General features: G+C 37.1%; 1 protein-coding gene across 2 annotated transcripts in view; it reads right to left on the bottom strand.

The window, feature by feature from the left end:
- The window catches only part of hip1 (huntingtin interacting protein 1), a 128527-nt gene that overhangs the window by 109120 nt on the left and 4264 nt on the right, over positions 1-15143 (bottom strand). The window contains exons 1-2 of one of the 2 annotated variants that reach the window (XM_061925692.1): positions 11610-11711; positions 11090-11215 (exon numbers count right to left, since the gene is read on the bottom strand). In XM_061925692.1, coding sequence (XP_061781676.1) covers positions 11090-11206 — 117 coding nt within the window. In that variant the 5' untranslated portion in view covers positions 11207-11215; positions 11610-11711. Of the gene's footprint in view, positions 1-11089; positions 11216-11609; positions 11712-15143 lie in introns of those variants that run through there. The other variant, XM_061925691.2, reaches the window with a different exon arrangement.

Here is a 15143-nt window from a genome sequence, read left to right as displayed (position 1 = left end):
GTCATTTATGAGTCGTTCTGTACACGGTATTTACAATATGCCAACAGATGAGCTGCACCAGCTTTAGTCGTTACAAATGTATAATTACCAAAACGCTGATAACGGTTAGTGGCTATTTTAAAAATCAGGCCACGTCGTGCAAAGCAGAAATTGCTTTAAAAAAACAATCTCAATGATCTTTCCTGCTTACAGCTTCTCTGTAGTCGAGCACAGATGAAATATCCAAAGCGATCTGCAGGTCCGAGACATTGTTAATGTCCTACCAGCAACCCGTGGGTACACTCTGTTGCATAAACTGACCTGTCACTCACGTCCGGCGCTTGTGTCTAGTCTGCAATGAATGAAGCCACAATCACCCACCTGCTGTTTTTGTTGCCTCAGTGCTTTTGGTACTCACTCTTTTCCGTGCTCATTTGATACATTGGATGTGAATAACCATTTATAGCTTTACTGCAGTTTTACTTGCAGGATGTAAAAAACGAGGCGAGGTAGTATTTTAGACGAGTGGTTCCTCCCAACTGTAGCTGAGATAGGCTCCAGCGCCCCCCCCCGCAACCCGAAGGGAATAAGCGGTAAAAAATGGATGGATGGATGGTTCTCAAACTTTTTTTTACTAAGTACCACCTCAAAAACACTAGGCTCTCCAAGTACCACCATATTGCCCAACATTTAAAAAACAGTGTCGTAGTAGGCCTAAGTATTCATTAAAATCAAGGCAGAGGCTTTTTTTAGCAAGTATATTGTAACATTAAATACATTTTGAACAGTAACACTGTGTTTGAATATAGGAAAATAAAACTGTTACATTACAATATCTACCCTTACCACAGTTTGATAATCACTGTTCTAGACCATGAGGAGGAAAGAATACGGAAGACCAACAAGAAAGAAATATGGAGAGATTGTACACGGCAGTGTTACTTAACCATAGGGCCAGCACTCATAGTTGGGCCAGGAGCACCCTCTAGAGCAGTGGTTCTCAACCTTTTTTCAGTGATGTACCCTCTGTGAACATTTTTTTAATTCAAGTACCCCCTAATCAGAACAAAGCATTTTTGGTTGAAAAAAAAGAGATAAAGAAGTTAAATACAGCACTATGTCATCAGTTTCTGATTTATTAAATTGTATGACAGTGCAAATTATTGCTCATTTGTAGTGGTCTTTCTTGAACTATTTGGAAAAAAAGATATAAAAATAACTAAAAACTTGTTGAAAAAAAACAAGTGATTCGATTATAAATAAAGATTTCTACACATAGAAGTAATCATCAACTTAAAGTGCCCTCTTTGGGGATTGCAATAGAGATCCATCTGTATTCATGAACTTAATTCTAAACATTTATTTTGACGAAGTATTATTCAATAAATATATTTATAAAGGATTTTTGAATTGTTGCTATTTTTAGAATATTTAAAAAAAATCTCAGGTACCCCTTGGCATACCTTCAAGTACCCCCAGGGGTACGCGTACCCCTATTTGAGAACCACTGCTCTAGAGGGCCGCCAAAAAATATCAGTTTTTTTAGCTCTGGTCCGCAGCTGTCCTCAACTATAATACACTTTTCCACCACTTGTGGCAGTAATGACAATATCAAACAAACAGAAGAAGTCTGGAGGTAAAGTATTGTTTAAGCGCAAACATTATGACTAAAGAGGTGAAGCTGTATTTTATTCTGTACTCAAATTTTATTGAATGATTAGTTAAGAAACATGGTCATTATTCATTTAGTTTAATATTTAGCACAACAAAATTGTATATAAATGTAATTTTTATTTATGAGTCCCTTCTTATGCAGTATATTTGGTAATCAGTCTCACCTAAGCCTGAAGTTTATGTGTTAAATATACAATAATGTTTGTTATCAACACATGCTTTTATATCAATTGACAAGGTTGTAAACTGTAAGTAGGTTAGATATAATTATTGAATGCGATTAAAATAAATACATACATATATATATATATATATATATATATACATATATATATATATATATATATATATATATATATATATATACACACACACACAAATATATATATACACATATATATATATATATATATATATATATATGTATACACACACACACATATATACAGTATATATACACACAAACGCATATATAAATATATATACATAAATATACACACTGTATATAATTATATATACACATATATATATATATATATATATATATATATATATCAATCAATCTTTATTTATATAGCCCTAAATCACAAGTGTCTCAAAGGGCTGCACAAGCCACAACGACATCCTCGGTACAAAGCCCACATACGGGCAAGGAAAAACTCACCCCAGTGGGACGTCGATGTGAATGACTATGAGAAACCTTGGAGATATATATATATATACACAGTATATATATACATACATATATACACACACACACACACATTTTTTTTTGCACCATGACTAGTAAAGGTTGTTTGCATTTGGTCATACAAGTAAATGCTGCACTTGGTTTCGTACAAAGCATGATAATTAGTCCAGGGCCTGAATTATTCATGGTGTCCACAAGTTGGCGACAAGGCAGCCACATATAAATTGACTTTTAAAAGGAATTTAAATCTCCCTGCGGCCAGATCCTTTTTTAAAGTCACGCCGTCTCGCGGACGAAATTGAAGACGCCAGCGGTCCGTGGGCCGTAGTTTGGGCACCCCTGTTCAAGGGTCTTCTTAACCTGTCCCGCACATGTTTTTAAATTAACATTGTATATTGTTCTTTGCTCTCTCTCTCTGCCAATAAAATAAAAAATAAAATAAAAAATTATATATATATATATATATATATATATATATATATATATATAAAGGGAATAAGCGGTAGAAAAAGGATGGATATATATATATATATCCATCCATCCCTTTTTCTACCGCTTATTCCCTTTATATATATATATATATATATATATATATATATATATATATATATATATATATATATATATATATATATATATATATATATATATATATATATAAATCACCCAGCCCTACTATCTATACAAGAACTACATTAAATTTGTCAATTGAGGTTCCATTGTATGTTATTCGGTATACAAATGATCAAACAAACAATCTATGCAGCAGTTATGTACCTCTGTTTTCAAAACAAGACAGAGGAGGCTGGCAGTCTAATTCTAAGTAAAGCCTTATTTTTGCAACACAGTGTGTTGTCAGTGCATACCCCAGCTGTGGAACTGGTGCCCCAGAAGCCTCCCGCAAACTCTATTTATGGTGCATATCTTTCCAGAGATTACTGCCTAGACTAACTCCCAAATTTAAAAAAAATATCCCGTGGAGCTGTTGCAGTCTAGGAGTGAACAGACACCGCCGACATTAAGATGGCCTATTTTTTTTTTATTGTTGTTTTTCTTCTTACTGACAGAAGAGAACCCACCCAGAACATAATAAACCCCATAAAAGTTCCCAACTCTAAACTAAATTAAAGGGTTAACTGTAATGATGAGGCCAAACAGGTCATTAAAATCAAGCAGTGTGTGCTATTTGACTGCCCTCTTCCTCTTCCATTCTTATTATATCCCACATGTTCACCGTGACAGAGAGGATTTGCAACACTCCCTTGCTGTTTACCCAGCACAGTGGCGTGACAGGCTAATACTGTATGTATGCTTTAAAAGACAGGAAGCTTACGGAGCTTTGCGGTAGGTCATGTTTCCCAAGTTCATGAGTCTGATGTTGAAACAATTAATTTAACCTGCCACGTGATTAATGTCTTTCACTAACTTGGAAACCAGGAATGATTGACCACAAGATAAGGACAACCCCAATCCCAGTGTGGGCTTGCACAGCACACTGACAATGCTGAATGCTTTTGTATTTCAACAGACACACACAAACGGCTATTGTTAGCTATTCTGTCTCAAATTGTATCAACCAGTCCGAATCCCCATGACTCCAATCCACAGAGTGGAGTAGGCCTACTCTAAACTGAAAAAAGATGTGCAACATAAAGGCTGAATGAGTTTAAAAAATTGCCCAATGAGCACAGCTTAATCTTTGTAACCACTGCTTTCCAAATGATTGTACTTATACAAATTTGTAATAAACGGCAAGTACGAGGTAGCTAATAATGCAGCTACCCTACTGTAAATTCCAGGCTATAAAAGCGCATAGCTATTATAGAAGAAATAAATATTTTTACATATTATAGCCACACAAGACAATACATCGCAGATATATACCGGTACATAAGATTTTGTAAATGTTTGGTTTCCAAACGGTGCCTGTAACATGGCAGTAAAATGGCTGATCAAACAAAACAGAAGTCATTGTCATGGACCCACTGGCTGCGGAAGCTAGCTCTCCAATGTGATTGTTTTATTGTGTCTGTAGTTTGTATTTCTTGTTTAGCATTTAGCAATACTGCTACATGATGCTTAATTTGTTGAACGCACAAATTCCAAAACTTGTGGCTTAACCTCATTATATTCAGGCTCAAAAAGATAAGGTTCTGGATTAAAACTTGTCCCAAAGTAGACTTTGATTGCTCTCATGAAGTCTGTCATGATCAGTAGTGTTGTTGTTGTTGAAGGGAAACACAAACATATTGATGCGTCTGTCAACATTGTTTTAATATTATTAAATATATTTTTTAAATTAATAAAATACGTAAATATTACAAGTTATTATGAACATGCCAGTTATTTCATTACACATATACTTACAGCATGCACCATAAATTCAGGACTATAAGCCGCTACTTTTTTCCTATGCTTTGACTCCTGCGGCTTATATAACGGTGTGGATAATTTATGGATTTTTCTTCGCTGACGGACGGTTATAAAGTAAATAGTTCAAAAAGAATAACAAGCAAACACACTGGATAGGTCTATTATTGTTTGTGCTATGGCGCCATCTTTTAGATGAGTTCGCACACTGCAGGTAATGCAGTAGCTGCATTGCCCTTCTGTTTTAGAGTTTTTTTTGTTTTTTTTAAACCTACCGGAAGTACAGTTGCTATTCAGTCTTCTTGCCGTCCATAGCGTTCTACTTGTATGGATTCTTTATTTATCACTCCAAGTAATGTTTGTCAATTTTACAGTATAGCTGAAACAATTATACTTACCAAACCGTCCCATGTGTGATATATGTTGGAGATTTGTTATGCATATTTGTACGTGCTATGGTAATGTAATGAAAATAGCATTGCTAGCATCAGTGACTATGCTAACACGTTTACGAGTGTCTTTGTTAGTTTTATTAACTTACAATGGCATTCTTTTTGTATTGTTTCAGTTTTGTAAATTTACCAAAATGCTTTAGCTGATTGGAGGGCTAGCTTCTGCAGCTAGTAGGTTCATGAGGATGACGTCCGTTTTGTTTAATCAGCCGTTTTACTGCCGTGTTACAGACACCGTTTGGAAACAATTAAGGTATGTAAATAAACATTTTTAAAAATGCTTCTGCGTAAACAACTCATTTCACAAAGTATCTACCTGCGGCTTATAGTCCGGTGCAGCTAATATATGGAAATATATTAATATCTTCTAAAATTTAGTGGGTGCGCTAAAGGTGGAATAGAGCAACTTGCATTTGCTCTATTGTTAGCTGACTTTTACAAGTTAGAATGCACACAAAGGAAAAACATGTGTTCTTGACTCACATAAGGATTGTGAATGATGGGCAAAATTCCAAAAAAGTGCAGTTGCCCTTTAATGGCAGGCAAGGCAATGATCTTAAAAACACAATAAAAAGGAGGTGAAACCAACAGATTTAGGCGGCTTTAGAACAAAACAGATCAGATGAGATTATCTCATGCCAAGTCAAAAGCAGGTTTATTGATTCCTGCACTGTCTGCCATAGCTCAACAGTCAAAAACCAACAAGGACGCCAACACCAGGGATAGCCACAAACAGCGTAATTAATGATTAAGAACAGCCATAAAACACCGATCAATGTACGGTCGTAAAGGCTGTTTCTTTATTTTTTGAATACAAACTTGCAGAGGACGTGACGTGAGAGCCTGAGAGTGACCTAGTGACCATGCATGGCTTGGAACACATAAAGCCACGCATGCGTCATTCCCACGTTGTAATCCACGCTGCTGCTGTCTTGCATTGCAGAACGTGTATGTGCGTGCGTGTGTGCGCGCGGAGTAGGGTCGGTGGTGGCGGGGTCAACCGCATGAAAATGAACCACATGCAGGCTTGGTCATGTAGCTGCTGTTCACATTCACTTAGTAATGTCTATAATTGGAGCAGCACTATCACAGCAGTTTGGCCGCCTTGGTTCATTTGACCTACTTAACCCCCCCTTCCTGTGCCTGGGTCTGTGGGACAGGGTAAGAGAGGGGGGTTCACCGGGATCCACAGCACAACAGTAACCTGGCATGCTCATCAGAAGTGAACTCCATCACAACATGTCCGATCGTCATTTGTTTGTCCTTCTGATAATGCAGGGGTGACTTGGCATGGAGTCTAGTATAGTGAGGGTGGGAAGTCATACACACAAACACAAACACACACATTCTTGTATTTCTTACCTTCTTGAGACATCCGAAAAATGCCTACCTATTAGAGATGCGCGGATAGGCAATTATTTCATCCGCAACCGCATCACAAAAGTCGTCAACCATCCGCCATCCACCCGAACCAACATTTTATCAAAACCACACCCGCCCGCACCCGCCCGTTGTTATATATCTAATATAGACGATGCAAGGCATTAGTGAGGTTATAAAGCTTTTGCCTGTTAAAGAAAGGAGACTGATCCAATGCAGCAGAGACATTCAATGCGTGCCACGCATCTCTTGGCCACGCATTCGTGGCTAAGAGATATTAATGCGTGATAATATTATTTATCATTATTATAATATTATTGTCATTTCCATTAAGAAAGTGTTGACTATTGTTGCCAATGCCCTCAGATCAGGAGTGCGTTCCTCACACTTTGTGTGCGCAGTTGCAGCAAGCCGAACGAGGCTTTTAAGAAGTTAAAAAAATGTTTTAGAAAGACTAGGCCTATATTTTCGTTAGGTAAAAAAAATGTTCTGAATTTATTTCAATGAATATTAACTTGTTAATGTTATAATGCTCAAATAGGGACGAGGGCGGGGTGCACAGTGAAGCAGTGAACAATTTCGCGACAAAGATGAACCTTTATTGATTGATCTGCAGCCATGACAAAATATCAGACAATATCCATTGTCAACGACAGGCAGGAAAATAAAGATAAACACATAGCCTATGTTGTAGGCATAGGCTCATACGTTTTTAAGTTGAAATAAAAAAATAAATAAAAAATGTGCCTCATAAGCCTTAGGCTGTCAATCACACGCACAAACTTAAATTATACAATAACATATGTATGTCATCTCTATTTAAACAAAAATAAATTAAATAAATAATAATAATAAATTACCTGCAACTTATTGGCCAAGGCAAATAGCTGAAGGGGGGAAATCAAACCCATCAGACTGCACTTTATCATCAAACTTGAATTATAATGAAAATAGACGGTCGCGACAAACAAAGCAGGCTAAATATCCTTACATTGTCGCCAATCGGAGATGCGCTTCACTTGAAAGCGAGGCCAAATAATTATTCACACATAGTAGTATATCTCGAATAGAAAAAAAACACAATAAACAACGCAATTGCCTTAATTCCTTTGCATTGTAGTGCGCCCGAACAACACGTAACCATCAAAATTATTTAGCTGACCGAACTCAATATAGGTTAGACATGGGCTTATTTGGTATAGCCTATAGGTAACGTAGACTAATTCGTTTAACATATCCAATCGTATGTCTACTTACTTTTTTTTTTGTTAGCACTATGCAGGAATAAAATGGCATCTACAGTGCCAGGATTCATGCGAGAGAGCCTGGCCTCTAAAATGCGCCCTGCTGCGCTGAAGGAGCGCTCACTTGCGCCACGGTTGCTGGGACACGGTGCCTGATGAAAAATTGACTGTTTCAAAGAGTGCTGCTCGTTTTTCGTATGTGGGTAACAACATTTAACTATGTATATATATTTCCGAATTGGTTCAACCGCAACCCGCCCGCATCTATTTAAAATCTATTTTTACCCGCCCGACCCGCGGACTCCGCGGTTGTGTCCGCAAACCGCGCATCTCTACTACCTATATAGGACCACCCTTTCTAGATATATAAAGATATTGATATACAAAATTAATAATATATACAAACTATGTCAATCTAAAAAAGGTAAGGTTTTAATTTTTTAGTTTGTTTTTTAGTTTGCCATTAGCAAGCTGCTACGATGTCAAAATGTAAAAGAACAACTCAAATCCCAAAACCTTCGGTGTCATCTGGCACAAAGGAGCCTCTGGATAACAGACAAGATAGGAAGCAGGACATGACGTCAGATACAGGACACGATGGGAAGGAAGACTTGATGCTACACTAAATAGCTGAACTGAGAGATGACATAGCTAAAGCAAGAAGATTACATCACAAAGCAGACCTGATAAGTTTGAAGGGAAATATAGAAAGTCTGCAAACTCAGAATCATTTCAGGAAATGCGTCAAGAGATGAAGATTCTCCAAGAGGAAAATATCGCAATGAAACAAGACAACATCATTCTGGGGAATATCATGGATGAAATGGATCAGGATAAATGAATGAATATCATCGTGACTGGGCACCGAACTGAACCAAGATCCCACGCGAAAGCTCTGAATAATGGAGAACCAGAACAAATGAATGTCGCCTCAATTAGAAAAATCCCTCTTTTTTGGGACCACCCTAATGTTGATAGATTTCACCACCATGGGTGCAAATGAGACATTCTCTATTAGATGCAATGGATTTCCGTATTGGCACCATGATTTTGGTACTAACTTGTTCACCGGTCCTCATATGGAAGGTACTTTACCTTGTTGGATGTCTCAAGAAGGGTAGAAATACAAGAACACAAAACGCAACACACACACGCACACATTCTTGTATTTGTTACCTTCTTGAGACCTCCGAAAAATGCCTAAAGATTTGTATTTACAACATTAATAATATATACATACTATGCAAATATAAAAAAGCTTATTGTGAAAAACTAGTTGGAATTTCACAACAAAAAGGTCACAATTTCACAAGTAAAACTTAGAATTTTGGCATTTTTATAATAAAAGTCATAATTGTACTCAACGCATGTCAAAATTTGACAAGAAAAACTGAACAGTTGTGCAATATTTTGATATAAGTTGGAATTTTACTCAACAGTCGCAATCTTACAAGAAAAGTTTAAAATGTTGGCAATTTCATGAAAAGAGTCGTAATTTTACTCGACAAAAGTCACAACTTTAAAATGTTGGCAATATTATAGTAATAATCGGAATTTTACTCAAAAAATGTCACTATTTTACAAGAACAACAAAAAATTGGGCAATATTGTGATAAAAGTCAGAATTCTATATGACAAATGCCCCCATTTTGCATTAAAAAGTAATCATTTTATGAGAAAATATTGCAATATTACAGAAACAGAAAGAATATGTGAAATTGATCCCAAAGAAAAAAGTCGACACGTGAGAAAAAGACTGACTTTAGTAAAAATAAAAAATGTTTTGAATTTTTTGTTTGTAATTGGTTTTTAATCTTCATTATTTACTTCAAGTTATTACAGTATGTCTCTATATACATTTTTTTTTTTTTAATTAATTTTGGCTAAAGGTGGCAAATTTCTTACACACACTTGTTATTTCATATGTTGAGAGTAAATTTTTTGGGACCACCCTAATTTTGATAGAGTTCACCACCAGGGGTGCAAATGAGACATTCTCTATTAAATGCAATGGTTTTCCTTATTGGGACCATTATTTCGGTCCTAACTTGTTCACCGCTCTTCATATGGAAGTAGAGATGTCCGATAATATCGGACTGCCGATATAATCGGCCGATAAATGCTTTAAAATGTAATATTGGAAATTATCTGTATCGGTTTCAAAATTATCGGTGTCGGTTTCAAAAAGTAAAATGTATGACTTTTTTTAAAACGCCGCTGTGTACACGGACGTAGGGAGAAGTACAGAGCGCCAATAAACCTTAAAGGCACTGCCTTTGCTTGCCGGCCCAGTCATATAATATCTACGGCTTTTCACACACACAAGTGAATGCACGGCATATGTGATCAACAGCCATACAGGTCACACTGAGGGTGGCCGTATAAACAACTTTAACACTGTTACAAATATGCGCCACACTGTGAACCCACACCAAACAAGAATGACAATCACATTTCGGGAGAACATCCACACCGTAACACAACATAAACACAACAGAACAAATACCCAGAACCCCTTGCAGCACTAACTCTTCCGGGACGCTACAATATACACCCCCCGCTACCCCCAACCCCGCCCACCTCATGCTCTCTCGGGGAGAGCATGTCCCAAATTCCAAGCTGCTGTTTTGAGGCATGTTAAAAAAAATAATGCACTTTGTGACTTCAATAATAAATATGGCACTGCCATGTTGGCATTTTTTCCATAACTTCAGTTGATTTATTTTGGAAAACCTTGTTACATTGTTTAATGCATCACAACAAAATTAGGCATAATAATGTGTTAATTCCACGACTGTATATATCGGTATCGGTTGATATCGGAATTGGTAATTAAGAGTTGGACAATATCGGAATATCGGAAAAAAAGCCCTTATCGGACATCTCTATATGGAAGGTACTTTTCCTTGTTGATGTCCCAAGAATGGCAGAAATACAAGAACAAACACAAACACAAACACAAACACACGCGCACACACACACACACACACACACACACACACACAAAGCTCTTGTCTTGTATCCAGCTGGTAGGCTAAACAGCACAATTATCTCAATTCAAAAGGCCACTGACCTACATCTCAACAGCCCTTTTGTTGTGACGACTCATTGGTATCTGCTGATCACACACATTGACAGTGAACGCACCACTGGCATGATTAGTAAGGAATGTGTCAAAAAAAAGGGGGGGAATAATCTTCATATATGTTTCCCCTGTCACTTCACGCACGTGTGTTTACCCTGCGTGGTTGTCAGCCCCTTTGCGATGAAGCAAATGTGTGCATCGGTTCGCTACACACCTGTCCTCTCTCAAAGTTTTCCTTCTCCAGCTCCAGGCTGTTGGCCCCTCCGGTGCGTCGAATCACTTTGGGGATGGCGTTGGGTACTTGCTGCATGGAGCTTTTCACGCGGTCCATCGTCTCGGGCTAGCCGTGAGGAGGGGAAACTGTCAGTTAAAAGACTATAGTGTTTTTTTAAAGAAACATAAAGGCTGCATTACGCCGCGTTGGACTCGCGGTCCCGTTCAGCGGACAATTTAGCCTCTGTAAATACCACCCCAGTCCATGACAGCAGCAGTAATCGGGGCAAAACCGTGGCATGCAACTTCCGTGTTTGTTTTTTCAAAATAAAATGTGCCAACCTCTACTGAGTTTATTTGAGTACTTCCAATAGCCGCTACGGCGTTAGCAAGCATGTAACATACAACGTAAAGCAAGTCAGGATAAGATACAAAAGTGACATCGTCCGTTTTCGTCGTTTAAATTTCATATATCTTTACTTGGTAAGGAAGCACTGTCAAATCGGAAGTACTTTACGTACCTAACTGCTAACTACTTAGCAAATCCCACCACATGCTTATTTTATGTCGCCCGCGGCAACGCTTCTCACAACTCTTCGACGGTAAACCGTCGCGCATTTAGTAACATCTGTAGTCAAAGCCAAGAAAGAGGTAACCATTTGTTTCAATCGATTTAATTTGTTTCCCCCTAGAAACGGGCAGGAACTCCTCCCAGTTTTAGCAGCCACTGGCTAGACGAGGCCCTTCCCGCCCACACGAGATAGTCGATTTGTTTGATGTGCTCATCCTCTTCCTTTAAATCACATCATCATTTATTATTTTGCAACCATTGGCCTTTTGCCTGGCAAGGGTTGAGCACCAATAATACCGCAGGGGATTCATTTGTTTGAGGCGAAGGTTAAGTTTATTTTGAGCATGCGAAAGAACAGCATTTGCACATGTGTGAAAAGGAGTATGTAGAAGCAGAGCTTTTTGCTGATAGTCTGTTCACATATGACCATTTTCTAATCTGATAAAAATGGAAGAATGAATAAATGACTATAAACTGAAAAATATTATACATACAGTAGTTAGTACCTTGGTTTGATAACAACAGGGAACAAATTAAGCATATAGTAGTAAAAAACAAAAAAACAAACAGTGGATATATGAATGGGTGCCTTTTATATTTGAACTGATACAGTACCAATTCCAAGTATAGAGGAATCAATACCGGTATTCAACGGTACCGATTTTCAGTATTTGTGGGTGCGTTCATGAGGTACTAATTGTTTATTTGTTTAATACTAAGATCACTTTTTAATGTAACTTTTAACAGTGAGCTGATGATAATAACTGTTATCCAGTTGTTATATCTTGTTTTCTTATACTTCTGAGTCTCATTTGCAAGCATGTGATCATTTCGGTTCATCCTTGGTGTGTTACCATAGTCAGGAAGTAGTCTTTGCCATTAAGTTGACCCTATTCAACTTAATAAGTCAGGAGTCCCCAAACTTTTTGACTCGTGGCCGCATTGGGTTGAAAAAAAGTTGGCCGGGGGCCGGGCTGTATATATATATATATATATATATATATATATATATATATATATATATATATATATATATATATATATATTCTAAGCGTGATGATGTTAGTACCTTATCACATGATCATTAATTAATTTAGGATTATCATTGTTATTACATCAGACACTGTACATCATTAAATTATAATACATTATATAATTCAGGATGTATTATATAAAAAGGGAGAATAATATTCTCATTAATCTGTGATATCTCAGTCTGCAAGGAACTTTAACTACATTAAAGACCACATATCTTTGTAAGGACTACATTTTTGAAAGGGAAACATGTTGCTAAATCGACATACAGTACCAGTATAAGCATCCATCCATCCATCCATCCATTTTCTACCGCTTATTCCCTTCGGGGTCGCTGGAGCCTATCTCAGCTACAATCGGGCAGAAGGCGGGGTACACCCTGGACAAGTCGCCACCTCATCGCAGGGCCAACACAGATAGACAGCAATAACTAGTATTTCTCACGTTATTTCAGAATAAAGAAGCCATGTTTACACAACATGCCTCAAGCCTACCCTCAGCTGGTCAAACAGTGGAATTGAAAACAACACTGAAATCAAAACAGACTATATAACCAGTAAGGCTACATACATACAGATGTTTTTATTTCAAAATATATACCGGTATACTATGTACACTACATTATACCAAACGTCCCTACAATTCTCAATTTACAAGATGGCAGGTATATAGTACATCGGGAAAGTATTCACAGCACTTCCACACTTTGTTATGTGACGGCCCTATTCCAAAAATGAAATATAGTATAGTTTCCTCTCAAAATTCTCAACACTCCATGATGACAACATGAACAAAATATTTGTAATATCACAGCCTTTGCTTTTTGTTGTGTGTAAAATGTTGAGGTGAAAAATGTATTTAATCCATTTTGGAATTAAGCTGTAAGATAACAAAATGTGGAAAAAGTGATGGGCGGTAAATACTATGGTGCTAATTATGATTGACCATCATACTGCAACTATGTTTTTATATACTGTTATCTGCGATGGTGTTCACACATCAGTCAACAGTAATAGTGCAGGACGTGTCACTATCGTCTGTATATGTACATAATACCATCCATCCATCCATTTTCTACCGCTTAATCCCTTCGGGGTCACGGGGGGCGCTGGAGCCATAGTGCCAAATGATCTGTTGGTCTTGCTGGCATTTATTCATTTAGCCTTAATAAGTCTATGCAGGTTTTATTTCATAAACTAACAACATGCCCCCATTTACATGCAGTTAAAGTGTTGTCTCCTTTTATTATTTTGTATGTATTTATTTATTAGGAAGGCTACATAATTTGTGTAAAAAAAAACTACACACTTTTCCAGTAAATGTAATCTATTTGATTTATATTTAGTTTGAACAGCGTTTTTTGTTACTGTTTTATGCAGGGTTGTCCATTGGGTATGACTGAGAACCTGATCATATTAATTTATTTTGTATCTGTATGTGTCAAGCAAGTTTTGAATAACTCCTTCTCCAAATAAAATGCAGAATACACTACAATGTTCAGAAAATCTGCAAAGACTCCTCCCACCCCCACCAAGGACTGTTTTCACTGCTGGACTCTAGAAAGAGGTTCCGCAGCCTACGAAGCAGAAATTCGAGGTTCTGTAACAGCTTCTTCCCTCAGGCCGTAAGACTCTCGAACGCATCATAATTAAATTATCCCCTCAACTCCCCCCAAAATGGATTAACTCGCTGGAATAAAAAAGACAATATAACATACATCCATAAACGTGGACGCATGTGAAAAAGTGCAATATATTTATCTGTACAGTAATCTACTTATTTATTTATATATATTTATATATATATATTTATTTTATATATATATTTATATATTATTTATATATATTTATTTAGTTATATATGCACCTTATTGCTTTTTTTTTATCCTGCACTACATTGAGCTTATGTGACGAAATTGCGTTCTTATCTGTGCTGTAAAGTTCAAATTTGAATGACAATAAAAAGGAAGCCTAAGTCTAATGGGTCTGGGTTAGTTTTTGCCTCATCCCTCACTTAAAGCATGAGTGAAGAATGTGTGAAGCGCACTACCAACCTGATAAGTCTGCTCACAGGTTCTACCTGATGGTTGTTTGAGCACTCTGCAGCTAGTCCTGCATAGTCCCACACCTTAATGCTTCAATCGCATGCAGGATTCTCACAGGAATGAGGCAAAAGTACAACTTTAACTACTGTACCTGAGTGCATCCAAAAAGTATTCATAGCTTTTTTCACATTTTGTTAGGTTACAAACTTACAGCCTTATTCCAAAATGGAATAAATTAATTTTTGTCCTCAAAATACCCCGTAATGACAATGTAAAGGTTTTTTTTAAATGTATTAAAAAACAACAACATTATAAGTATTCACAACCTTTGCTCAATACTTTGTTGCTGCACCTTTGGCAGCAATTGCGGCCTGAAGTCTTTTTGAATACGATGACACAAGCTTG

This window comes from Nerophis lumbriciformis, linkage group LG30 (assembly GCF_033978685.3).
Source record: "Nerophis lumbriciformis linkage group LG30, RoL_Nlum_v2.1, whole genome shotgun sequence".
Lineage (NCBI taxonomy): Eukaryota > Metazoa > Chordata > Actinopteri > Syngnathiformes > Syngnathidae > Nerophis > Nerophis lumbriciformis.
The sequence above is the reverse complement of the archived record's forward strand: the minus strand, read 5'-3'. Positions and strand labels throughout refer to the sequence as shown.